This window comes from Myotis yumanensis, unplaced genomic scaffold, assembly GCF_028538775.1.
Source record: "Myotis yumanensis isolate MYYU_CA2020_CCGP unplaced genomic scaffold, mMyoYum1.0.hap1 SCAF_23, whole genome shotgun sequence".
NCBI lineage: Eukaryota > Metazoa > Chordata > Mammalia > Chiroptera > Vespertilionidae > Myotis > Myotis yumanensis.
This window is the reverse complement of record NW_027223774.1, coordinates 1,706,273-1,732,263: the sequence shown is the minus strand read 5'-3', so window position 1 is coordinate 1,732,263 and position 25,991 is coordinate 1,706,273. Positions and strand designations below refer to the sequence as shown.

Genomic DNA, 25,991 nt, shown 5'->3' with positions numbered 1-25,991 from the left:
TTCTATCTTAAGAGTAGACTCCAATCACGTGACGCTCAGGGGCTTAGAAGGATGTCAAATATGGGCAATCTCCTTTGTGTCATAGAATCAGGGGCACAATCCCCAATTGGGGATGGGGCAACCCGGCTGGACATCTCTGGCCATGATGGACGCACAGGCATATTTAAAAATCACCTCCCAACTCATCTGGGGGACAACCTGCCAAGTTGCCTGGGATGTTTCTGATGGTGAGGTCAGGTTTAAAACAAGGGAAATGACTCCTCAAGGTAAACACCTTTTAACCTCAGGGAAGATGTAGGAATACCGACTCAAATAACTGAAATTCACATGTGGTTATCGTGGTTTTTTTCTATTGTTCAAAGTATTACATATGTTCCCTTTTTCCCCCCAGTGACCCCCTCCAACCCCCCACGCCAGGCCTTCAGCACCCTATTCTGTGTCCATGGGCCATGCATATATACATACATGGTCTTTGGTTGACTACCTCCCATCCACCCACCCTCCCCCGCCTTCCCTGAGATTCCACACTCTGTTCCATGCTCCATGTCTCTGAATCCACTCCGATCATCAGTTTGTTACTTAAGATTCCACACAAGTGCGGTCATGTGATACTTGTCTTTCTCTGACTGACTTATTTCACTTCGCATTATACTCTCCGGGTCCCTCCATGCTGTCTTAAAAGGGCAAGGTATTTTTTTTTTTACTGCTGCATAGTATCCCATGGTATAAATGTACCACAGCTTTTTTTATCCACTCATCTACTGATTAAACACTATTAAGAATGTTTTAATTGTATAAACATATCTAAAAATGTGGAATCATGCATTTAAAAATCCCTTCGAATCAAAGTATGCAATACTTAAAACTGAAATAAGAGTTTTAAGGCAAAAGTTAAGGCCTAAGAAGGCACTAAGTTTTTGGATTTATAATTTTAAAAACTGTATTTATCAATCCCAGACACTTAAAATGGATAAAAGAAGAGACTGAGAAAGATATTATGCTTAACTTTATTTTTATTGGTGACACTATTACAGATAGGTAGAACGACCACAACCATATTAACAAACCAAAAACCTGTGCACAGAAACAAGATGGAAAAATATATCAAGATGTTAACCACAGTCTTTGGATGATGAAAATATGGGTGTATCTCTTCTACATTTCTGCGACGTCAAAGTTTCTATAATGAACACACGCTGTGATTACTATGGAAATAGATATAATAAAGGTGAATTACCAAAACACTATGATAAAGATTATTCAAGGAAATCAAGACAAAGTACTTAACCGTAATCCCACAACCACACACCTATTTCTTAATTACTTTCCATATTTCTTCCCATCTTTGACTCTATGCATACTTATCATTAACACCCTAACAATCACAGACTGGTGTACAGACAGATGTTAATAGGAGCTGTTAGGTGCTGGGAATATGGGTGGATTTCTTTTCTATTTGATTGAATTCCCCCAAATTCTGAGTATTATATTTGCAATGGGAAAATACATACATAAGATTTAATAGCAAAACACCAAAGATCACCCAAGGAATTTGAGACAAAAAATTTAACCATAATTCCACAACAACAATACTATGTTAATGATTCTCCACTTTTTATCACTGTAGACTTGGTGCATACATATTCAACACTCACCATAAGTTTGTGCACAAGATGGAGGAAACAGATCAAGATATTCAGTTGTTGGGTGTGGGGAATATGAGTGATGTTTTTTTCTTTTCTAATTTACTGTATCTTCCAATTTTTTCCTCTGGGTATGTATTATGCTTATAATAGAAGCATAATAAACTTTTTAAAATCAGAACACAATTAATAAGGAACATTTGAAAACCAAGGTAACATAACATCAACTTTGAATACACATTTTGACACAGTTATAATCATAAGCCTGTGCACAGAAACAAGAAACAATATACTAAAGAGTGTATCTGTCTTTGGATGGTGGGAATATGATTTGTTTGTTTTCCTCCACTTTTCTGTATTTTCCAAGTATCTGATAATGAGTTCAAATTTTGTTCACAATGGAGACATGACTACAAACTTTTTAGTAACAACACTACCATTAAGAACATCAAGGAATTTAAGAAAAATAATGCTCAACTGGAAGCCTACAACACAACAGCTGTTGATTAAAAGCATACATTTTTAAACAGTTATAATTGTAGTATAAATATAATTCTGTGTCCTGCTTTTTCCACTTAATATTCTGTAAATATATTTCCACGCTACTACATAACTCTGCATGATTATCATTTTTAAAACAGCTGAGTAAGAATCAGATATGTTCGCTTAATCATTCTATTGTTTGGCATCAAAGTTGTTCCCAATTTTTCACGAACACAAGGTTGGAACGGACACCCTGACATTTGGCAAGTTGCTTTCTGAGAAGGAGCTACCAATTGGTGCTGCCAACAGAGATGAACCCGAGTTGGCCCCAACATCAGCAATGGCTCCCTTCTCACGGGCCCTGCTCGGATGCAGCCTCACTGCTCCCATTTTTCCGGATGTCCGTTCCAACCTCCGGTCTTTCGATGCAGCTGGCCCTCGCCTCCACTGTACCATCCAGATGGCTCCCTCTAAAGTGCCCAGGCCATATTCTCAGCGACCTGGCCTTCCAGTCCATTCCCGGTGTTTCCCTCTGCCTGCTTCCTCACCCTCCTGGTCTGCTGCTGGGTTAGGACTCCTTTCTTTGGCTTCCTCCATTCTGCTCCATGTCCTCAGCCCCACAACCCCTCCGGGCTTTGGCACTCCCAGCAGCTCTGACACTCTCCTCCAGCCCTAACCATGCAGATCTAGGAGAGTGAGATTTGGGCACACTCCCAAAGAAGCATTGGCATTTTCTTTCTCAAATGATCTGCTCTTATCTTTTGTTCACTTCTTCATCAGATCCACTTTACATTTTTTTTAAATTTTAAAATTATTTTTCCAGTCAACTCAAAGCCAAAAAAAAAAAAAAAAAAATCTCAATAGTCAAGACGCAGGGGGGAGGGGAAGCAGAAGGAGCACAAGTGGCCCACAGAACAAGACACAGGAACCCACAAGCTGTGAGGTCGGATCTGTAATTAATGGAATCAGATCAAAACTACTCAGGAGGGCTGAACAAGGAGAGAACAATGGTAACAAAACAAATTAAGGCGCTGGGAACCTGAGTCCATGTTAAGCTTAGGTTGACTGTAAAGAAAGCTCTTCTTTTTAAAAAAATGGGAGTTAGACACGGGGCTGAGGGTCAGACAGGTGAAGACAAGAATTAGGTTGGGTAATAGAAAGCTCTAAGGATACAAGCTCCTGGGCGCCCAGGCGCAAGCTGACTCGTGGCGGCACACACTAACAAAGCCACGCTGCTACGTGTCACTTAAGGCAGAAAGCGCACAAAATGTGATGACAGTTGTCACCTGCATCCATATTTACAGCAGGAGAGGCTCTCCTGACGGTTTCAACCTTCATTAGGCACTGTCGCGATCTAGTGATGGTTGCAACCCACTCTCTTAAAGGCAAAGAAGCAAGATTTACAGGGAAAAGCTTGGCGTTTGTGGATTCACTCTGGAGCACACAGTAAGTTGGTTAAACAAACACAAACTTGCAGTATTTTTGCATGAGGATCACTGCAAGGTACAATATGGCAAGGGATCCACTCGGGTCACAAAAGGTCAATCCACAAATTGCAAAGGCGTATACAGCATTAGGTTTCAAGGTGTTGGTGTAGACAAGATGGCTGAAAAGGAAGCTCAAAGAACTTCTTTCGAACGGCACAGAGGAAAGGACATTATCTTGCATGCCTACACCTTGACAGGAATATTTAAGAGTAAGGGACAACACAGTTACTCAGAAAGATACTGAAGGGGTTAAAATAATGCACAACAAATCTTTCACAGGAACTAAGATATTTACAAGTGTGTTGCTCATTTCCTCTTCCAAAAAAAAAAAAATCAAAGCATACCACGGAGGTATCTCTGCACAGTAAACTGTAACTCTGTATCATTAAATCCAAGTACCTGTGACTACTGTTTGCTATGATTTGCTATTTTATATACAGCTCAGGAAAGGTATATATAGGTTTCAGAAGTATCATTTGGTTGGGGCTATTTCTGTAGTCTCAGCTCTCCTAGGACTGTCCCTCAACCTGGTCACTAGGATGAAAGGGAAGGGATGTGCTGTGGCTTCCCCACATGCACGCACTGGTGTATGATGGGGAAAGAGGTAAGACCAATGGAACCGCGCCCGGTTCCTTTCCAGTCCAAGTTATCTGAGGTTAAAAGTCAGTGTGTCCAAGCCAAGCTAAGTGTCCTTCTGACGTTACTATGGGTTGCTGTGGATTTGCTGTGAGGGTCAGGTCCCAGGAAAGGCTGTCCGACCTTCCGCTTGTGCTCTCAGCCAGTGTGGGTGTTCTGGTGTCTAGCGAGGGAGAGGCGGTCGTGGAAGAACTGCCCGCAGACATCACATTTGAAGTACTTGTCGTCAGCCCCTTCGCTGCCCTGAGTGCTGGTGCTGGCCTGCCCAGTGTAGTGGGAGCCTTCCCCATGGACATTTCCAGACTCAAATATGATCACTCTGGCATGGGTCTGCCGGTGCTCCCCGTAGGCTGAGGTGGTAGTGAAGGTCTCTCCACATTCCCTGCAGTCATAGTATGGTTCTTCAACCTGAATCTCTTCATCTTCATCTTCTTCTTCTGGGTCTTCGATCCCTGCACCATCTGGCTCATCGGCGTCTCCCTCTGGCTCTTCAGCCTTCCCCTCTAGCTCTTCCTCTCTCTCTTCAGGGTCTTCGATTCCTGCGCCATCTGGTTCATCAGCATCCCCGTTGGGCTGTTCGGCCTCTCCGTTGGGCTGTTCGGCCTCTCCATTTGGCTCTGCAGCCTCTCCATCTGGTCCTTCAGCCTCCCCATTGGGCTCAGCGGCCTCCACATTGGGCTCGGCAGCCTCCACTTCTGGTTCAGCGGCCTCCACTTCTGGCTCGGCAGCTTCCATGTTCGACCCCTGGATCCGCAGAACTTCTCGTGGAACAAGAACATTGGCTTCGACTTCCTGGGCTGCTGCTTCTTCCTCTTCAACATGGAACTTCTGGTGCTTGTTGAGAACTGTGTTATGAATGAAGGACTTCCCACAGTCCTTGCACTCAAAGAATGGAGAATCTCCCTTAGGGGGTTCGGTAAGAAATGAGGTATGAACGAAGGAAGCCCCGTAATCGTAGGGCTCATCATCCTTCTCGTGAATTTTCTTGTGCTCTCTGAGGTCTGCCTGGCTGAGGAAGGCCTCTCCGCATGTTCCACACTCATAGTGCTTCTCTTCGGCCTGGCTTCTCTGTAACTCAGCGAGGGCCAAGCCTGCACTGACAGTGTCATTGCTCCTCTGGGCCTGCTCCGGTGAGCCCTCTCCCATGTGAAGTGCCAGATGCTCATTAAAGACAGAGCCATGAATGAAATCTTGGCCACACACGTGGCACTGAAGATACATCCCTGTAGGATTTGCCTGTGGGGCACGGAACCTCTGTGGGTTAATGATGAAAGGATTCATAAAAGGCTCATCATACCTCCTTTGGCCATAATATGGGTCTTGCTCATGAACTTTCTGATGCTCAAAAAGGAATGAGCTGTGAACAAAAGACTCGCCACATGCTGGGCATTCGAAGAGCTGCTCTCCAGTGTTGTCTCTCTGATACTCGCTGATGGAATGGGTGTGAATTACAGACTGCGTGTACTCACGAGTGTCGACGAGGTACTCTCTGCCATGAACTTTCTGATGGTCCTTAAGGTCGGCCCGATCTGCAAAGCCCAGCCCACAGTCCTTACATCCATAGATTGAATCCTCAGAATCTTCCTCCTCCTCCTCCGGCTCAGGCTCTTCCTGCTCAGGCCCGCCACGGCCTGCACCCCGAATAACAGAACCTCCATGGAACTCCTCTTGAGTGTAGATTTTCTGATGGGCACCAAGGTCTTCAATGGTTGCAAAGCATTGCCCACAGTCCTGACATTCCTGTGGCGTTGGCCGCTGAGCACAACTTGCCTGTGCTGGCTGTCCAGCATAACTCACTCCCACTGGCTGGCGAGGATGACTTGCCTGTGCTGGCTGTCCAGCATAACTCATTCCTACTGGCTGGCGAGGATGACTTGCCTGTGCTGGCTGTTGAATGCAAATCATCCCCACTGGCTCCTGACCGTAACCCTGCACTGGCTCCTCAACATAATTCATCTCCAATAGGTCTTCGAAGAGACTATTCTGTATTGGCTCTTGAAGGCAGGTCATCTCTTCTGGCTGTTGAAGGCAGGTCATCTCTTCTGGTTCTTGAAGGCACGTCATCCCTTCTGGCTGCTGAAGGCAGGCCATCCCCACTGGCTCCTGACCGTAACCTTGCACTGGCTCTTTCACATAACTCATCTCCACTAGCTCGTCAAGAAAACTGGCCTGCTCTGGCTGCTGAATGCAAGTCATCCCTTCTGGCTCTTGACCATATCTCACCTGCACTGGCTGTTCAGCATAACTGGTCTGTGGGTCAGCGGAGGCTACGCTGCGAATAACAGATCGTTCGTAGTTTTTGCTTCCAAAAGGCTTCTTTCTATGGTGAATCTTCTGATGTTCAGTGAGGTCGGAGCTACGAACAAAGGACTCTCCACACTCTGGACATTCATAGAGTTTCTCTCTGGGGCGAAAGGTTTCAGGTTCACCGAAGTGCAGGGAGTGAATTACTGAAGTCTCGCAGTTTCTGCGCTCAATGTTTTTCTTCTTAGCGCGAGCTTTCTGATGTTCAGGGACATCTGATTTGGAAACGGTCGATTGGCCATCCTTCTTGAACTCACTGGCTCCCTCTGCAGCAAGACTTTTTGGAGGTTCAGTACCAGATACACGGCGTATAACAGAGTCCTTGTAGTTGTTACTCTTGTCCCCTTCATTAGGGGTGGGTCTGGCAGGAGGTTTCTGTTGCTTAGCAAGAAGATATGGGAATCCTCCCTTCTCATTCCATTCGTTTCCACTGGGATTTTTGGGAAGTTTGAAAACGGGTAAGCTATGGATAACGGACCTCTCATTCTTCTTTTCTTCAGAGGTCTTCTCTCCAGCATGGACTTGCTGTTCAGTAATATTCGGGCTTGTAATGGTAGACTCTGCGATCACTTTTGGTTTGTTGGGCCCCACGGCACTGTGACATTTCTGAGCTTCAGCCACAGGTAAGCTATGAATAACAGACCTCTCATTTGGTTTCTTCTCAAGGTCATTTTCTTTAGTGGAAATCTTCTGGTTGTCATCAGGATTAGAGCTGATGGTGAATGCCTTCTCGTCCTCGTTCTCAGGTGGTCTTGTTATAGTATGACTCTTCCGAGACTCAGTAAAGGGCCTGCTATGAATGACAGACTTCCCATACGCCCTGCCTTCATAGGCATTCTTCTGAAAATGACCTGAGGGATGCTCACTGGGGAATAGGCTTTGCCCAAAGGCAACCCCATCATCTTTAAAGCCTACGAGCTTATCCTGAAAGTAATATCTCTGACGCCTTCTAATGGGCTGACCAAGAATAAAGGTTTCCTCAGAGACTTTGCTCTTGTTTTCCAACAGGTTTGCTCTGGTGTGAATCTTCTGATGTTCCTTCAGAGATGAGCTGTGGCGGAAGGTCTCCCCACACACCTTACATTCGTACATTTTCTCTTTAGTATGCATTCTCTGCAGCCCCTTAAAGGCTGGGTTGGGCTTGAAGACTTCATCATCTTTGTCATCTCTCCCATGCATTTTCTTCTGGTGCTCAACCAGAGCAGAGCTATGAAGGAAGGTTTCCTTACACACCTTACACTCATAGAATTTCTCTTTCCCATACATTTTCTGAAGCTCACTGAAGGTGGGGCTAGGCATGAAAGGCTCCTCATATTCCTCATCATTACATTCTGCGAGATGCCCTCTAGAGTGAATCTGACAATGCTCGGCAAGATCGGCAGTCTTGTCGAAGGTTTCCCCACACTCCTTACACTCAAAGCATTTCCCTCGAGCTGCACTTTTCCGAGTGACAGCCACACTACGGATAAACGCTTCACCATACTCATACAGATTCTCTCTAGTGTGCATGATCTGATGTTCGACAAACTCAGAAATCACACCGAAAGCCCTCCCGCACTCATCACACACATAGGGCATGGCGGCAAAATCAAGCGGCTGCGACTCGGCAGAAGGGGGGGCTAGGCTGCTCATGCTCATGGCTTTTCTCATCTCACTGCCTTCAAAGGGTCTCTTCAGAGGAGAGCCTCTCTGATCGTGAGCAGAACCCTTCCCATCGGTGTCAAACTGATAGCGCCTTTTTCTCTCGAGAACTTTCTTTTGGGAAACAAGGTTGGAGTTACAATTACAAGCTCCCTGACAGGCATTCTCCGCACAGCCCCTCTCCTGAATCACCGACTCTCTGTCTAAGGACCCTTCTTTCCAATCATGGTCTGCCCTTCTGGGGGCCCTTGGAAACCGGTCACTGGGTACCCTCGCTCTGGTGGATTTGGGGTTTCGCAAAACGTCCTTGAATTTTTCCATGATCGCTCCATGTGAAGCCTCCTCTTCACAGATCCCCCGGCGATGGGTTGACTTCTTGGCTTCAGGCATGGTTCTCAGACCTGAAAAGAAACACGAAATGTAAATACTCCCTAGTTCCTGTACTTGTGCAAAATCACAGTAGGTCTTCCGTGACGGTGGTGTAAATATAAATTGCTCAAGGCTGATCAGTACAGCAGGTCCTCGAGTGACATTGTTTCATTTTAACATTGCTGAGATGCCGTAGAAATTTAACTCTGTTGACATCAATTAGCCTGCTCATTTCACGTACCGTTCCAGAGCCTATGGACGTTAAGTGAGGACTCACTGTGTGTATGTACAGATCAGTGCCCATCTCACCGATTAAAGTGGCCACTATGCGTGATCTACCTAGTGCTTACCTCGACTGGTGCTTGGGTAGGCACTTCTCTTTGACCGTGAATGGCCTTGTGTCATGTGGGAGTGGCCATCATCTTCGGCAAGCTGAAGCCCTGTTCACAATAATACGACAGCTCATACTCAAGTTGGGGACCAAGACTCAGCACTATAAATTGATGTCTGCCTTTCACTGAGCCACTAATTATGAAGTAGCCCAAATCCAATCCTTGGGGTGTCTTGTATTTGCAGTTTCACTTCTTTACTACCATTCCTTAGCTCGTTCTAAGGTGAATGTAATTAATCTTCCTGACTCCACCTACTCTTTGGTACAGAGAGACCTTCATGCCTCCCTAAATTCACTGCATCTTTTTCAGGCTCCACCTTTTCCTAACCACCTCCTCCATCTTGATGTCCTGTTTCACTGGCCTCCAGGGGTGTCCTCCTACCTCTTGACTCTTCTTTCCCTGCCTCTTCTGCCAACACTGGAGCTCAAGGCTCCACTGCCTCACACAGAACTCTCGGTACAGCTCTCTCTCCACTGCGCCAGACCTGCACGGCCAAGCTAGGTTCTTCTTGGAGGTGTACACGGGACGTTAGGGTCCCGTCCTGAGTGTGTATTTAAAAGTCTGCTGTCACCACCTATGAAAGCATCAGCTCTTGTGGCAGGTGCCATCTCCGTGTTCCCCCAACCCTGTGCAATAGGGTCTTCACCCAGAGCCAGAAGGATTTCTTAGAAACAGAAATCTCTTTGTTTATGCTTCTGCTTTGAGATCTTTCAAAGGTTTCTGATGACCCTTGAAGTCCAGAGAGATCAACGTGGACTCTACCATCCTGCAGCTGCAAAGAGGAAGGTAGCAAAATGCTCCAGTGCCTGCGGGAGCAGCGGCTTACCCAGGAACAGCAGCTTCCTGTAGTTCTCCATGTTGTCCTTGATCGAGTTCTGCGCCTTCCTGTCCTCAGTGAGCTTCACCATGTCCTGGTATGTCATCGTATCCTGCAACAGCAAACACGGACCTCTCAGTGGGGCCTGTCCGAGGGGCATCCAGAGAGAGAAGAATGCTTGCGACATGGGAGCTACAACATACAAAGGTATGTAGAAAGTGCTCACAGCGTTTGGGGTTCTGAGTGGTCCAAGTCAAGTTTTACTAGGGACCTACTTTGTACCTACCTTGGCGCTATAGTCTGAGGAAGATCCAAAAGACGTATGACACACATTCCTTGCCCTCATGCAGCTTATAATTTGGTTGGAGAGAAAAGACTCATGAAACAATTAGAGAACAATAAGCAATAAAGTGGGGTACAGATAATCAGTGCTAAATGGGCTTAGCAGAGGGACAGTTCAGGGTGGGCTGGACTAGTGAGCAAAGGTTTTGTAGAGAGTCTTGGGTGGGGATTCAGTGGTGGGCGGTACTGTGACACAGAGAGGGGGCTGGTGGGAAAGCTTCAACAGGCTAAATATCAACGATGCACGGCGTATGTGGGGAACAGAAAGAAATGTGTTTTAGCAGACATCTGATCAGGAAGTGTGACTGACGCCTCCCACCCCTGCACACGCACACACATCCATGTCTTGCACACACATGCTTTGCACAACACGGCTACACTGTGGGCTCCTCTGGGTATGCAGAAGTTCCAAATAACCCAGGGGTGATTTTAGGCACTAAATGCCTTCATTTCACAGCTGTCTTTTGTGTTCTAATGGATACTTTCCTAAAAAGAATTTTTAAGTTCCCTGTATTACTCAGAGAGCCTTCTATGCAGAACCTTTTCTTACTGCTGCACTAAAACATGACTGCTTTCAGAGGGCGGTGGTCCCGGGGAGTACGGCACCAAGGCCTGAGACACACGGAAGGAGGGAAACGGGACCGTGGGGAGCCCACAGGTTTCAGAGCCACAGAAAAGTAGGGTCAAAGAAGGACTGCAGCCTTTGAGCTGTGCAGCCTTGGGAACAGAAAACTGAGAGCCTCAGGTTCTATAAAATGGGGAGAAGGGCATTGGCCCGCCTGGCAGTGCTGTGGGGGAGGCTGTTCTGCAATGTGATGTGTGGTTTAAATAGGAAAAAGTATGTAAAGGAAACATACACTAAGCTCTATATAAAGATACTCTGATAATGTATTAGAGAGTTCCACTGCTGGCAAGTGGCATGGGCATTAATTGAGCTCTGAACCTTCCTGCCCTCAGCGAGCTTTCATGCGCCCTGGTTTGACACTGTACCCTAAAACGGCAAACACAGGCCTCACCAGAGTCTGTCCCCATGGGCCTCGAGAGAGAGAAGAAAATGCAGCAAAAAAAGGAGTTGCACAATTAGGTGCATCTCTATTGGGAAAGATACATGAGCACAGGCACTGGGATTTAAGGGGAGAGCAAGTGTCCGTGCCCAGTGATTAAACACCAGAAACCACCAAAACTACGCAGCTTCAAAAATGAAACTAGGTTATGGCTGAGGACCTTTAGGACCCAAAGGAGCTACAAAAGATCAGGAGGCAGCGCAAAGCTGGCACAGTTACCACCTGCATGGCTGAGTCCCGTCACTTGAAGCAACAGGAAGTTCGAGAGCAAGAGCTGTGCTGGGCTCAGGTGTGAAGAGGCACCTGTGAGGCAGCAAGGAGACCCGAGACCCGAGCTCCTCCCCTGGGGGCTGGCAGACCACAGACAAGGCCAGGAACTTGGTGGACTGAGGGAGTCAGCAGGGTCACCATCTCTGTTGTTAACAGACCCCAAGGGCAATGGCCAAAGGGAAAGGGCATTTTTCATAACTTAGTATTCCATTGGCCTCATCGGAGGATAATAAATGTACATTAAATTCTGAATGGTAATTCCCTATGAAAGAGAAATGATGCTTTGGTGTAAAATTGTTCATCTATCGCACGTGGGTAGCTCTCCAGCAGCTGTTCCCTTTGCATTTGTAATCACCAACGGTGCCCACAACTGCACAAGCTACACTCGAGTTCCCCAGGAATGGGTGCTGCACCACTGCACGTCCACATGACCGACATGCAGGGCACTAGGCGATTCACTCATTGTGCTCAGAGACGAGAGCTTCCTGAGTAGCAAAGAGTTCCTCTGACCACGTGGAGGAGGCAGGAAACAGGGAGTGGTCACTCTGGCCACTTGCCACCGCTGGGGACAGACCTGGGATCCGTTCAAGAGTAACTGGGGCTCCCTGCCCAGGTGGGATTTTAGGGGGCAGATGAACACACACACCCTCTTGGGGAAAAAGGCAGCTCTGCCATGTAATGGAGAGAGGGAACTGAAACATACCTGGGAGTGCATCTCGTACTGCATCAGCAAGCTCCGACGGCGGCGCCCTCTCTCCGTAGGAAACGCTCTCTCCATTGAAGCAGGAAGGGAAAGATCCCGGGGAGGAAACCCTGGGGAGAGAAAGGCCTGTGAAGGAAAAGGCCAGCCAGCCTTGCAGGCGCATTAGGGAGGTCAGAACGCAGGACTTACTGCTTCTGGGAATCCTGCCATACGGCCAGCGATCTCGCAAGGACAGGTCCCTGCTTCTGGCCCTCCGCTCCCGCTCCCGCATCCGGGCTCGCTCCCAAGCCCGGCCCCGGTCCCAGGCTCGGTCCCAGGCCCTGTCCCAGGCCCGGTCCCAGGCCCGGTCCCAGGTTCGGTCTCGATCCCAGTCGTGGTCCCAATCCCGGTCCCGGTCTCCTGCGAAAGCCAGACATCTGGGGTGAGCACAGCACTGCCATGTGCCCACCCCCCATGTGCAGAGCCCCCTCAACAAGAACACGACGCTTGGTCCTGCCTTCAGGAATCAGATCTCACATAGAGGTCTCCACACGCCCAAGGGCAACCTGGACCCTTCCCGTCACCCTAGGCCTGGGCAGTTTCTGGAGGCTTTGACTACGTGGGGGTTGCTCTAAAGCAAGTTCTGATGCTTACTTCAGAAGCTCGCCCCCCTGCTGACACTTCTGCGGTTCCCCAGGTTGTACACGGTCAAGTCCACCTCCAAGATGGACATCAGCCCCTCTGCCGTCCAGTTACCCAAGCCTCTCTCAATGTGCACATTACTCTACTTACAAAACATACGCCCTCCCCCAAAGCAACACTCCTTTTATTTTTTTTTTTTAAAGGGGAGAATGATGATTTTTATTTTTTAAAATATATTTTATTGATTTTTTACAGAGAGGAATAGAGAGTTAGAAACATCGATGAGAGAGAAACATCGAACACTCCTTTTTAAAGTTCACTGAACAGCCTGGCCAGTGTGACTCAGTGGCTGAGGGTTGACCTATGAACTACGACAGTGGTTCTCAACCTTCCTAATGACCACCAACAATAAAATTATTTTCGTTGCTACTTCATAACTGTAATTTTGCTACTGTTATGAATCATAATGTAAATATCTGATATGCGGGATATCTTTTCATTGTTACAAATTGAATATATTTAAAGCATAGTGATGAATCACAAAAACAATATGTAATTATATACGTGTTTCCCGATGGTCTTAGGCGACCCCTGTGAAAGGGTCGTTCAACCTCCAAAGGGGGTCGCCACCCACAGGTTGAGAACCACTGAACTAGGAGGTCACAATCCGGTTCCTGATTGGGCCATATGCCCCCGCCTCCCCGGTGTGGGGCCATGCAGGAGGCCGTCCATCAATGATTCTCTCTCATCATTGTTGTTTCTGTCTCCCTCTCCCTTTCTCTCTGAATCCAATAAAAATATATTTAAAAAGAGAATTGATTAAAAAAAATTTTTTTAAAGTTCACTGAAGAACTGTTTAACAAGTGAAATAGCTTTAGAGCCTCGCCCCTCCTGGGAAGGCTATGGGTGCAGCGTGAAACAGCCCACTGCAAACTTCCACACTAAATACTTCCACCCCTAACAATACATGTCTTGCATTTCCCTCTGTTAGGGTTGGCTTGTGTATAAAATGTCTAATCTACTATCAATTAACCTACGTTCCCTCAGATCTCGGAGCAGCAGCGGCCGCCCTCAGAGGCCCCGATGCCCACTGTGAACCTTCGGGAAATGGGAGGACAGGGCCCATGGGCGGCATGACCCGGCTGGTACTCACTGTAGAAATAGAGGGTGCGTGCGAAGTGGTTGTTCACTTCATTGCGGTTCAATCTGCCTTCAATCTGCACGTCGTCCCCGTCTAAGAAGACAGCAGACACCCACTCAGCGCTGACCATCACCTGCCCACTCTCGGGTCCCCCCCCGTGCCCCACCGCCTATCTACCTCCACAGGACGCTGGAGCGTTCTGAGCCCCTCACCCCTCAGCTGCTACCACTCCTGGTGGAAACTGGGCTGTGACGGCACCTACCGCGCCCCCAATAACTGCAGCCACATACGCCTTCCCGGCACACCACACCCGTCGGTCTCCAAAAGGGAACCGGGCCCTGGTCGGTGGTTCAGTGGTTAGAGCACCGGCCCAAGGACTGAAAAGTTGTGGGTTGGATTCCCGGTCAAGGGCACGTACACCTCCGTTGCAGGTGCCCCGGCCCCGTAGGGGCTTGTGAGTGAGGCATCCAATAGATGTCTCTCTCTCTCCCCCCCCTTCCACTCTAGAAATCTATGGAAAAAATTTCCTCGGGTGAAGATGCAAAAAAAAAAACACAAAAAAAACGGAGCCGGGGCCACAGCACGAGACGCGCGAGGCTCCTCATGGGGCGTGGCTGGTGTGTAACTCTGGTGACTGCTCTCCAGGGGACACAGCCCCATGACACGGCTGGCTGTGGCAGCCAGGGAGGGAGGTGTGCTGCCCCGCCCCGCCCCGCCCCGCCTCACCTTCGGGACCGTACACCTCGTGGTACATCTCCAGCAGGTCCACGAGCTTCTCACAGGTCTGCGGACGCCGGGCCTGCACCCAGAGCCTGACCCTCTCGGGAAGGATGTTCAGGTACTGCTCAAGGACCAAGAGGTCGATGATCTCCTCCTTGCTGTGAATCTCCGGCTGCAACCAGTCCAGGCAGAGGTTTCGGAGTCTGAGCAGGGTCTTCTGAGGCCCGACAACTTCCACGTAGAGGAAATTCCGAAACCTCTGATGAGAAAATTCAGAGTCAGTCGGACTTCCTCCTACGATGTCATCCGGGTACTGAGCCAAGTCATTGTCTAGGTCATACAGGTCTGGGACCCAGCACTTCTTGGCTCTGCCGCAGTAAAAGCGCTTGATCGGCATCATCTCTCTAGGGATAGCTGTCAGTGCAGCAACCGAAATGGGTCACGGGAAGGACGCAGCAGCTGTGCCAGCCAGTGCTCAGGGACCTGCAGGGCGCAAGGAGACACACGTCCCGGGAGGTGAGGCCCGGCAGCCTGCGAGGGCGTCAGCAACGCTTCTGCGAACAGGCCCAGAGGGCAAGCGGTGCGCAAATCCCCCAACACACACACACACACAGGACAGCAAGTCACAGGCATGACCACGGGCACCACATGCACTGAAGGAGTTAGGTCGCTACTGATTGGCTGTTTTGTTTTGTTTTAAATATATGCATTTCTATTGATTTCAAAGAAGAAGGGAGAGGGATAGAAACATCAATGATGAGAATCATTGATCGGCTGCCTCCAGCACGCCCCCTACTGGGGATCAAGCCCGCAACCCAGGCATGTGCCCTTGGCCAGATTCGAACCATGACCTCCTGGTTCATAGATGTCCAACAACTGAGCCACACCGGTCAGGCATTACTGACTGGTTTTATGATCCTGGGCAACTTACTCTACGTCGTGGAGTCTGTCCCTGTATCTGCAAATAAGGAATAGACCAACCTCCCTTTGAGGACTAGAAAGCTCCCATAAGCCAACATGCCTAAAAGGCTCACTACCCACCCTGGCTGGTGTCGCTCAGTGGATAGAGCATTGGCCTGAGGACTGAAGGGCCCCTGGGTTCAATTCCGGTTAAGAGCACATGCTGGGATTGCGGGCTTGATCCCCAGTAGGGGGCGTGCAGGAGGCAGCCGATCGATGACTCCCTCTCATCATTGATGTCTCTCTCTCTCTCCCTCTCCCCTCCTCTCTGAAATAAGATTTACAAAAGTCCTCACTACCCAATGCTCAGCCCAGGGACATGCCAAGATGCCAGCCGTTACTAAATCTGGGTGGCAACTTTCTTTCTGAGCAAACATGGACAGGCACTAGGGGGTGGGGGCCAATCCTGCCATTTCTGAGCATTTCTCCCCGCAACGTGATGAAGGCTGCAGACACCATGGAAAGCAGAGGCTGCATGGCATGTCAGTGCTCAGCTCCGGGGAGTGCAGGCCCCATTTTCCCCTCCACGACCAAGTCTCTGCACTGTGCTGCTGGGACCTGATGGCTAAGCTAAATGCAATGAAAGGGAAAGTCCAGCGCCTCGTCACACCAGCTGCATCTCCAGTGCCAGGGGCTCCGTCGTGGACAGCACATCACACCCCGGTGGTCGTGGGAAGTTCTGTGGGGCTGAGCAGCTGCACAGGGTTCGAGGTGGCAGGTGTGCCCAAGACCCCTCCCTTGAGAGGGTATGTCTGTCTGTCCCCAAACCCAGCCTCGGGCAAGTGCCTACACCACTCCCCTGGGCACCTTTCCTTTCCCTTTGTTTTCCCCTCACGTAACCAATTGAGGCCACACATTTCCCTTCACTTCACACCGTTTTCCCTACATCTAGGTTTTATCACGCAGCCTTTTATTACAGTTGGCCACACTGGTGTGAAGTAGGTGACACATGAGAAAAATCTCGGTTTGAGGGGCTGCGTGAACATACGGGCTTTCCTCCCAGAGAAGAAAACCACACACAGCACTAATTCTTCTGTTTTGAAGGGAAGCCACATGTTCAGAAGTAAGTTGCCCGGCCAGTGTGGCTCAGTGGCTGAACATTGACTAGGAACCAGGAGGTCACGGTTCGATTCCTGGTCAGGGCACATGCCCTGGTTTCTGGCTCGATCCCCGATGTGGGGCGTGCAGGAGGCAGCCGATCAATGATTCTCTGTCATCATTGATGCTTCTCTCTCTCCCTCTGAAATCAATTAAAAAATGTATTTAAAAAAATTATTTTGTTTTAATATGTCTAAAGAGAAAAAGAGGTGTTTCAATTATTTAGAGCAGGGGTCCTCAAACTACGGCCCGTGGGCCACATGCAAATACAAATATTTTATTTGTTCCCGTTTTGTTTTTTTACTTCAAAATAAGATATGTGCAGTGCGCATAGGAATTTGTTCATAGTTTTTTTTTAAACTATAGTCCGGCCTTCCAACGGTCTGAGGGACAGTGAACTGGCCCCCTGTTAAAAAAGTTTGAGGACCCCTGATTTAGAGTTTCAAAATAGACTTTATCGTTTGGGAATAAAAGCGGTAAACTCGGCCCCATGCTCTCCCGCTGTGATGGGCTGCACTGCTCCCACTGGAACTGTCCTCCATGGTCCCCCCCGGAGCTGTGGCGCCACCCGGCTGCCCTGCCCTCCTCAGCAGCAGGAGTGACAGTGGAGAAGGGCACCAGATGCCACTGCTGAGCTGGCGCTTCCAAGCAGGGGGCAGGCAAATGGCCTGGCTCTGAGCACTGGAGTGATCTTTCGGACAACAGCACAATTTTACCCAGGACCTGGCTCAGGGGGACGGCCTCGGGCAAGGGCAGGGGCCTCAGAAGCCAATAGGCCTCCAGGGAAGGGAGGGGAGAGCACAGAGCCTGCGCCTGCCGGAAAGAAAACCTGAGTCCCCGACAGGATCCAGTCCAATCTCAGAGACAGCAGGACACGCTCAGGTACACAAATCACCTGATGGAACAGATCCTTTCTGCAACTGCCGAACAAGCCACTACGCACAGGAACAGTCAAAATGCCAGGGACCTGCAGTCATTTCACAGAAAGAAACACATGACAAATGAACACAGAAGAAATGTAAAAATAGTGTCCGTGATCCATTCTCCAAATGGCTGTCGACTCGGGGATCATTAGGGGTGAGGCCTCTTAGACCACCTTCAAGGAAAGACCGAATACAGTGTCATATAAGCCAACCAGGAAAAATAAACAGAAAACCTTCAGATTTTCTCTATGAAACCAGAATTCAAAAACCCAAGGCAAAGACTAGCACTAACAAACTGCAGGCCACTCACTTAATGAAAGCAAACGTAATAGTCTAAACACTATCATTACTGATCATCACTCTAAGAGCAGTGGTTCTCAACCTTCTGGCCCTTTAAATACAGCTCCTCATGTTGTGACTCAACCATAAAATTATTTTCGTTGCTACTTCATAACTGTAACGTTGCTACTGTTAGGAATCGTAATGTAAATATCTGATATGCAGGATGTGTTTTCAGTTACAAATTGAACATAATTAAAGCATAGTGATTAATCACAAAAACAATATGTAATTATATATGTGTTTTCCGATGGTCTTAGGCGACCCCTGTCAAAGGGTTGTTCAACCACCAAAAGGGTCGCGACCCACAGGTTGAGAACCGCTGCTCTAGAGTTCTAGCTAATTACAAGACAAGAAAAACAAATCTGAGGCATAAAGAAAGGTGTAAAATTATCATTCTCTTACGAATCAATAGAAAGATGTTATAATTTAATAAGGAAATAATTTATAACAGACTCCTTAAATATATATCAACAATACCTTTTTTAAGTGGGAAGAACTCCAATATAAAAAATAGCACCTACATCAAGTTACAAATTATACTGCAGTAAATTAGAGACACAGGATAGTCCTGGAAGAGTATGGATCCAGGACACTGAAGTTCTAAATCCTCCCTCAAATTAATGTGGATCATCTAATGGAATTTCAAAGACTACTAATGGGAACTGGGCAGTGCCTCTAAGGTAACAGGGAAGAATTCCATTTAGATCAATATTTTGAGAATTCGTACGTCAAAAGGCCAACAAGCCAAACACAAAATTTAAGAAATATATATATTTTTTGCTCTTGACATTCTTCTAGAGCAGGTATACGTCATAAATCACTGTAAACACAGTGAGTAGGAATACATCTTGGTTCTTCAAGAAAGGGGTATAAAGTTTAGTGTTTTACAAATGCATCTGACCATGGAATTCTTTTATTTTTTCCATCATCAAGAAATAGTGTGATATAATCTTGGGGTAAGAAAGTTCTTGTACAGTATGATGCCTAAAGGCAGAAAGATGACAAAAATAAGAAGTAATGGTCTTGTCAATACCATCAAAGCCAAAGGGAAAAAAATAACACAAGAAAACCACTTGAAATTTATAACAGAAAGACTGATTCATTTAAAAATCATAATGAGTTTACTATACAAAGTTGAGTATGTAGTAGTCTATGAAAGTGGCATTGGAACATAGTAAGGGATGTGTATATTATTTCAATAACTAGGAATAGGAAAACTGGCCAATCATAACTTGAGGGGGAAGGTCATACCATATATAAAAATGCTAAATCTAAAATAAAAATTAAATTAAATATTAATTTTTATCATCTAGGAGCAGGAAACTGCTTTTATTTTTTTAGAATGAACATTTAAAATTTCTATTTTATTTATTTTTAAATTTTCATCTTACTTAGCAAATTGATTGGGGTGACATTGATCAACATTAATATACTAGAGGCCTGGTGCATGGATTTGTGTACCAGTGGGGTCCCTCAGTTGGCCTGCAGGGATCAGGCTGAAACTGGCTCTCTGACATCCCCCAAAGGGTCCCAGATTGTGAGAGGGAAGTTCTTGGGTGATGCACCCCAGAATTGAGCTTCCTCCTCTCTGGTTCTGGGTGTGTCACCCTAGAACCGCAGCTGCCAAGTGACTGCAGCTCGGCAGCTCCTGCATTGAGCATCTGCCCCCTGGTGGTCAGTGCACATCATAGCTACCGGTCTAAGCGTCTGCCCCCTGGTGGTCAGTGCACATCATAGCTACTGGTTGGAGCATCTGCCTCCTGGTGGTTAGTGCACGTCATGTTCGCTTAGCCTTTTATATACATGGAAGGTAGGTTTCAGGTGTGGCCCTCACATGTGGGATGCCTTTGGCACTTGGGAAAATCGCGCCTCCATTCCAGCTGTGACAATGTAGGTCTGTGGTTCCAACAAGCACCTTAGGAGCTGTGTACTGTGAAAACCACTGCTCTAGGCTGTGTGTCCCATCTGGTCCAGCCAACAGGTACAAATGGACAAGAGGGGCTATTGAGGTAAGGATCTTATGTGGGGATGTGGGAAAGTAGGGAATGACCACTACCCTACCCAGACCAGCCACAGCCTCCCGCTCTGGTCCGTGAGGCGGCTCCTCCGATAGTCGACACATCACCCCAGGCTCATACCTCTAACACTTACCACGTTGCAGCAAAGCTTCCTTATTGCTGTCCACTCGAGGTGTTTCCTGGGTCAGACTTACTGCGAATGGATCAGGGAGGGTGGGGGCCGGAGATGGGGCCCCTGGTATCACGGTAACCCCAGCAAGAGCTTACAGCACCAGATGGGCCCCGCCCCCATGCAGGCCAGTGCTCTTAAAGCATGTCCAGGTGCTCTTGCTCTGATTCCGTATGCACCAAGCACCCTTCTCATGATGGTTTCACTTCCCATGTAGGTCTGCCTCCAGGGAGAGAATTTGCTGATCACACCCTTTTGAGTATTTGTGTCTCTGCTATAGTGACCTCCCACCATAAATCTGTGAACAAATACTGAGCAAGCTGTTTTCCCAGCTGGGGAGCTTTGATCCAGGCCCAGCGTAAACCCACCCACCCCAGGGCCCGCTTGAAGCAGCACGTCAGCCTGTCCCGGGTGGTACACCAGCATGGCCCACCTGGACAAGCATGCTGTCTTACTCTGCATTTAACTGGAGTTCGCATTCAGGGGACACTGAGGCCAAGGATTATGTCGCTCACTTCTGGAGACCCAAAGTCTAGCATGACCCTGCCCAGACCAGGCCCAGTATCAAGGCTTGCTGGTAGAATGAGCAGCTGCGCTGTTCACGTCTCCAGGCAACACGATTCCCTAAGTCTGGTCTGAATCAGTCAGCAGGCCGTGAACAACGGGGACAGCCCTACTGAGTCTCTCTGTGTACCCTTCCAGCCCATCACTTACCCTCTGCCGTGACCCTAAATCCAAGCCACCATCTCTCACTCGGACCTGAGGGTGGTCTCCTGGCACCCACTGTTTCAACCCTCCCCTTCTGAACCCTGCAACCAGATGACATTTTGAAAACAAAACCCTGATTACCGTGTTGCTTCCATGGTGAAAAGATCTCCGTGGCTGCCCGTGTGCTTCAGATCAAGCCATGTGCTTACCTGTTCCCCACCTCAATCCAATGCTGACCGGAGTCCTGGACTTTTGGCTCCTCTCTCGTTCCCTCAGGAACATCCACGTCTCCTCTCCCAACACTACTCCTCCCACGGTACCATCCACTACCCTTCAGGGCTCAACTTCCACGTCCCTGGTTTCCTCAGAAAGGCCATACGTGGCCTCTTCCAGATTAAGGTAACTGCCTGCAGCGAATGCATGTGTCTCACAATCCCTTGTTCAATGTCTTTCATTACTTAACACACTGAGCTCCAGGGACGCACTTCCTTTCCCACGGGGGTGGCCATGTTTACTGGTGAATAATGGCTTCCCTCATGCGTCTTTAATTGCCCAATGAGAGAGAAAGAGGAGGCCTGAAGTGGTAGTCGAGTGCTGGGAAAAGAGTGGGGATACCGAAAGGATGGCACGAGGCCACGGAGGATGTCTGGCGAACACGGGACCCACCAGAAGTGTGTGTGCGTTTTCCGCGAGCACAAAGGGTGCTGTGGCCGTGTGGGTGGACCACACGTGGCAGGAGGAGGAAGGACGCGCTCACTCCAAGGAAGGGTGTGGCGCTGTGAGGAGAGAACTCAAGTGCGGCTCACCTGGACCCAGCCCCCTGGCGTTGGAATCTAGTCCGTTCTCCTCTCGCCAGCCGTCTCGGAAAAGGGTAGAAGTTCGAGAAGGCAAAGCTGGGGAAGGAAAGGAAGACATGAGACATCACGTTTGCTTGGCAGTGACTGGGTCCCTCCGGCTGGAGCTGACACCGCAGCAGCAGTGCCTTCCTCTCGGGCCCTCCCACATGGCAGGGCCACGGGGGCAGTGCTCGGAGGCCCGGCTGCCCCCGGGCTGTCATCAGCGCCTTCCTCAACCAGGCTGTCAGTGGGTGCGCAAGTCACCTGCGGTGTCTCAGAGCGTCACTAACCAGCAGAGCGAACTGAGGAAGACGCAGGTGGGGTCATGTCACCTTAGGAAGCCCACCTATTAGCTCTGCGGCACTGGCCACTGGCTGGAGGCAAGGACCCGTGCAGCGGGATGGGGAACGGCTGGGAAGGCCTATTAGTCACTGCTTATGACGGGCCGGACAGCACTTTCACAGGTGAACCTGACGTCATTTGGAAAAAACAAAAACAAAGCACAGTCCATCTACTAGTGCTTTCCGTGGACACCCCGAGGGATGACGGCAGGGGTACAGACACCCCTGGAGAAGTGGGGCAAAGCTCCAGTGCTGCCACTTAGTAGCTGGTGAGGCGGGGCCAGACCGCGGCCATTTCAGTCACAGGCAGAGCGCAGCTTCCACCGGACCCGGGTGCTACGCTCGCCATCGCTGTACCAGCATCACCACCTGCTCTCACAGAACCGCGTGCAGGCTCTGGCTCCGGTGGGTTGTGCGAAGGCGCTCAGCCACTGGCGGATGCACATTTCCAAAAACCTCAGCTCCGGAATGGGTCCTGCCGCCGACCGCGGACAGCGCCGTAAGCTGTGCGCATGCGTGGCCCATGCCCGCCCCCCCTCCCAGCAGGAAACCCCGCCCCTGCTGAGCGGCCCCGCCCCCAGCAGGAAACCCCGCTCCTGCAGAGCGGCCCGCCCCCTCCTATCAGGAAAACCCCGCCCCTGCGGAGCGGCCCGCCCCCTCCCAGCAGGAAACCCCGCCCCTGCAGAGCGGCCCGCCCCCTCCTATGAGGAAAACCCCGCCCCCTCCCAACAGGAAACCCCGCCCCCGCCCCCCAGCAGGAAAACCCGCCCTACGCTGAGTGGCCCGCCCAAGTCCCGCCCCCCCCAGAGCCGCCCCCTCCCTGCCTCCCTCCCCGTGCCCCCTGGCGGCCATCCTCGGCTCCACAGCCTCCGTCCCTCAGGACCCAGGCCCGGCCCACTATGCCCACCATGTCCTCCGGACCCCCAGGCCCCCCCTCCGTTCCCCACATCTCTCAAAACTCCTAAATTCCGAACCGCAGTTCTCTCCTCAGTGACCCCCAGGACCGCGCAGTTGAACCTGGTCCCCCAATCCTGACGCGGCTTTGGTGCCCCTCAGAGGAAGCAAGGGTCGTGCCGCCACGTTGCGCGCCATGTAAGATGGCGCCACCGCCACGAGCGCACTGCCGGCCGCTCTGCGCCTGCGCAGCACACCCAGGGTGGGGGGTGGGGGCCGGCTCGGCGCCTGCCGTCCCTCAGGCCAGCACAGCCCCCGGCCCTGCCGCCACCCAAAAAGGCGCCTTCTGCAGTAAGCCTGGCTGCGACCTCCGGGCTGCCCCCTGCAGCTCCGCCATCACTCAAGATGTGCCTGTACTTAAGCCTCTGGGTCCGCCAACGAACAGCGCTGGGACGGGCGGGGGTCTTCGGGGCCATCCGTCCGTCACTCAGGACCAGGCGGCCCCGCCCCACCATCACTCAAGATGGCGCCTGCGCAGACAGCCTGGCCAACGTGGTGCCGGGGTGGGCGGCCCCCAGGCCCCCCAGGCCCCGCCCCTGCGGCATCGCAGTCCTTTATCTTCAGGGGCCCTGCGATAAGCCTCAGCGCCACCTGCCGGCCAGCACAGGGTCCGGACGGGCGGGGGTGGGCCCACCACTGGGTCCACCCCCTGCGGGCCACCTGCAAGATGGCGCGTGCGCAGTAAGCCTCGGATGCCACTTACTGGCCAACAGGCACCGCAAGGTGGGTTGGGTCGGCACCACCCACCACCAGTCACTCAAAATACGTCATCCTCTCAGTTCCGCCCTCTGCAGCCCCGCCTTCATTCAAGATGGCGCCTGCGCTGTAAGCCTCATGGGCCACCTGTCGGCCCCCATAGCGCGCGAGTATGCAGGACCACAGCCCCCATCAGTCACTCAAGACACGCAGCCCTGTCTTGGGCTCAGCCCCTGCAGCCAGCCGTGCTGTCACTCAAGATGGCGCCTGCGCAATAAATCTCCCGCTACCTGTGGGTCAACACAGCGCTAGAGTAGGTGGGGCTAAGGAGCCCCTCCCTCAGGCCCGCCCCTGCAGCCAGCCAAGCTGTCATTCATGTGGGCACCTGAGCAACAGCCGTGGCTTCCACTTACCAGCCAACTTACACAGCCGCAGGGCATCGGTCCCCAAAGGCCACAGAGCCACCTGTGCAATACACCTTGGTTGCTCCCCCGCCCCTAGCACACACCGCCCCCCCCCCCCCCCCCGCCAAAAACTGCAGCCAGACACACCCAGGGTACAAACAGTTCTGAAAAGACTACAAGGGGGCGGTGAGCCCCTGAAGGCCCCCCCACCCGGCATACTGACAGCCTGTATACGTCCCTCCCGACAGTTCTACAGCGGCAACATGCAAATGCAGGCACCGCGCCTGCTCTCCAGATGTCGGACACTGGCCGTGGCTCAATCTCGGTCAGAGTCCAGACTAGTCAGGTTGGAACCGACACATCGAGAAACGTACAAGACAGGCAGGACCCGCGCAGCCTTCAATCACTGCAGCCGCACAGCCCAGGGCCCCGCCCCCTGCGGCCAGCCAGCAAAACTGCGCCTGCGGGGCAAACCTCAGCTGCCCCCATCAAAGATGGCGCCGACGCAGGCGGGGCTCCCAGACCGTCATAGCCCAAAGCGTCTGTGATGACAGCCCCAGCCCCGCCCAAATCCGCAAGTAACCAATCAGGACAGCGCCTGCCCAGCAAACCGCCCCTAGCGATCAGATTGCCAGGGTAGGCGGGGCTCCCCTAACCCATAGGCGTCACACCGCTTGGCTCAGCCCCTCGCAGCCCTTAGCTCCTCCCACGGCCACTGCGGCAAAACAAGCACCGCCCCCAACGCGGCAAGGATGCCAGGCGGCCCAGGGGCCGAGCCGACCAGGGACCGCCTGGGAGGAGGGTCCAGCCCTGCAGCCCGCAGCCCCAGCCCCAGCCCCAGCCCGGGAGAGCGGGCAGACCCCGAGATCTCGCCACCCACATGCGCAGGGGCCGGCCGCCGCCAGGACGCCCACCCTGGCCGGCTGGCAGTGACAGAGCCCGTCTCCACCGCGGCCCCTGTCCCCCACCTAGAGCGCGGCAACAGAGCGCGGCAACCCCGGACTCCAACTCCGCGGCCGCTTCCACCGGGCGGCCGGCCGCACGAGCTGGTGCCGCTGCGGCAAGCGCGCATCCCCCGCTCGCCGCGGACGCCCGTTCGCCGAGGGCACCGCACCTGGGGCGTGATACCGACGCGCCCGCCTGGCACGGAGGTGCGGGCGGGCGGCCGGACTCACCTCACCACACCGCACCGCACACACAGCTGCTGGCCCAGCGGCCAACGAGGCGCAGCCCGCGCCCTGGCTAGTACGCCCGCACGGTCCCCGGCGCCCGGCGGCGCCACCAGCCCAGGGTGGACATGTCAGCTCCTCCGCTCCTCCGCTCCAAGCTGGTCCTCCGGCTCCGGACGACTGCGGCGGCAAAGCGCTGCCCGCGCCTATTTGTGAGCCTCTCCGCAGGGCGGGGCTCCGGCGGGCGCCAATCAGCGGCGGCGCGCCACCCTGCCACCCCCCGAGGGCACCCGCATCCTGCCAATCAGATCACAGTTGCCGGCGCTACCGCTTGGCGCCAGGGCCGGAGGTTGACGTCAACGGAGCCCAAGCGAGGGGCCCCGAAGAGGGGTCTGGAAAGGGGGGGGGCTATGCGACCCCGACACAAAGAAACGGGGGTGCAGCGGAACCGCCGCTAATGGCTCCCGAACGCAAAACTGCGAAGGAAGAAAAAGGCGGTGTGTGTGGGGGGGGGGGGGGGGGGGAGAATCACGTATATTTGTCTAAAAATGTAAATCCGAGAAAACATGTATGTTGGAGTCTAGAGACAAGGAAGCCGGAGACAAGACTTCTCCGCCCGAGACCCACGGCACCCAGGGGGGCTCACGTGTTCCTCTATGAAGAGATCTTGGGAGACCGGTCACATAAAGACCAAAGCAAACCAGGAAAATGGGGGGGAAAGGGAAGGAAACTGGCAATTC

At 51.3% G+C, this 25,991-nt stretch overlaps 1 protein-coding gene across 4 annotated transcripts; it reads right to left on the bottom strand.

The window, feature by feature from the left end:
* Positions 1–995: 995 nt before the first annotated feature.
* On the bottom strand, positions 996–25,418 carry PEG3 (paternally expressed 3). Of its 4 annotated transcripts, none has more exons than XM_070401669.1 (10): positions 25,258–25,418; positions 21,658–21,744; positions 17,587–17,658; positions 14,640–15,116; positions 13,926–14,006; positions 12,341–12,550; positions 12,152–12,261; positions 9,782–9,884; positions 8,914–9,003; positions 996–8,595 (listed from the first exon to the last, which is right to left on the bottom strand). In XM_070401669.1, exons 4-10 carry the CDS (start codon positions 15,031–15,033, stop codon positions 4,388–4,390), a joined length of 5,196 nt encoding a protein of 1,731 aa, XP_070257770.1. In that variant the 5' UTR covers positions 15,034–15,116; positions 17,587–17,658; positions 21,658–21,744; positions 25,258–25,418; the 3' UTR covers positions 996–4,387. The 4 variants fall into 4 exon arrangements, with proteins under 4 accessions (XP_070257770.1, XP_070257771.1, XP_070257772.1 ...); XM_070401670.1 differs by lacking the exon at positions 25,258–25,418 and adding an exon at positions 23,003–23,111; XM_070401671.1 differs by lacking the exon at positions 8,914–9,003.
* Positions 25,419–25,991: the final 573 nt, after the last annotated feature.

Excerpts from the sequence above, each read along its gene's own strand:
- PEG3 (XM_070401669.1), bottom strand. The coding sequence starts at position 15,033 with ATGATGCCGATCAAGCGCTTTTACTGCGGCAGAGCCAAGAAGTGCTGG. Across the intron at positions 14,007-14,639 it reads CGAGGTGTACGGTCCCGAAG|ACGGGGACGACGTGCAGATT; the intron begins GTGAGGCGGGGC and ends CTGTCTTCTTAG. Across the intron at positions 9,004-9,781 it reads CAGGAAGCTGCTGTTCCTGG|GGCTTCAGCTTGCCGAAGAT; the intron begins GTAAGCCGCTGC and ends TATTGTGAACAG.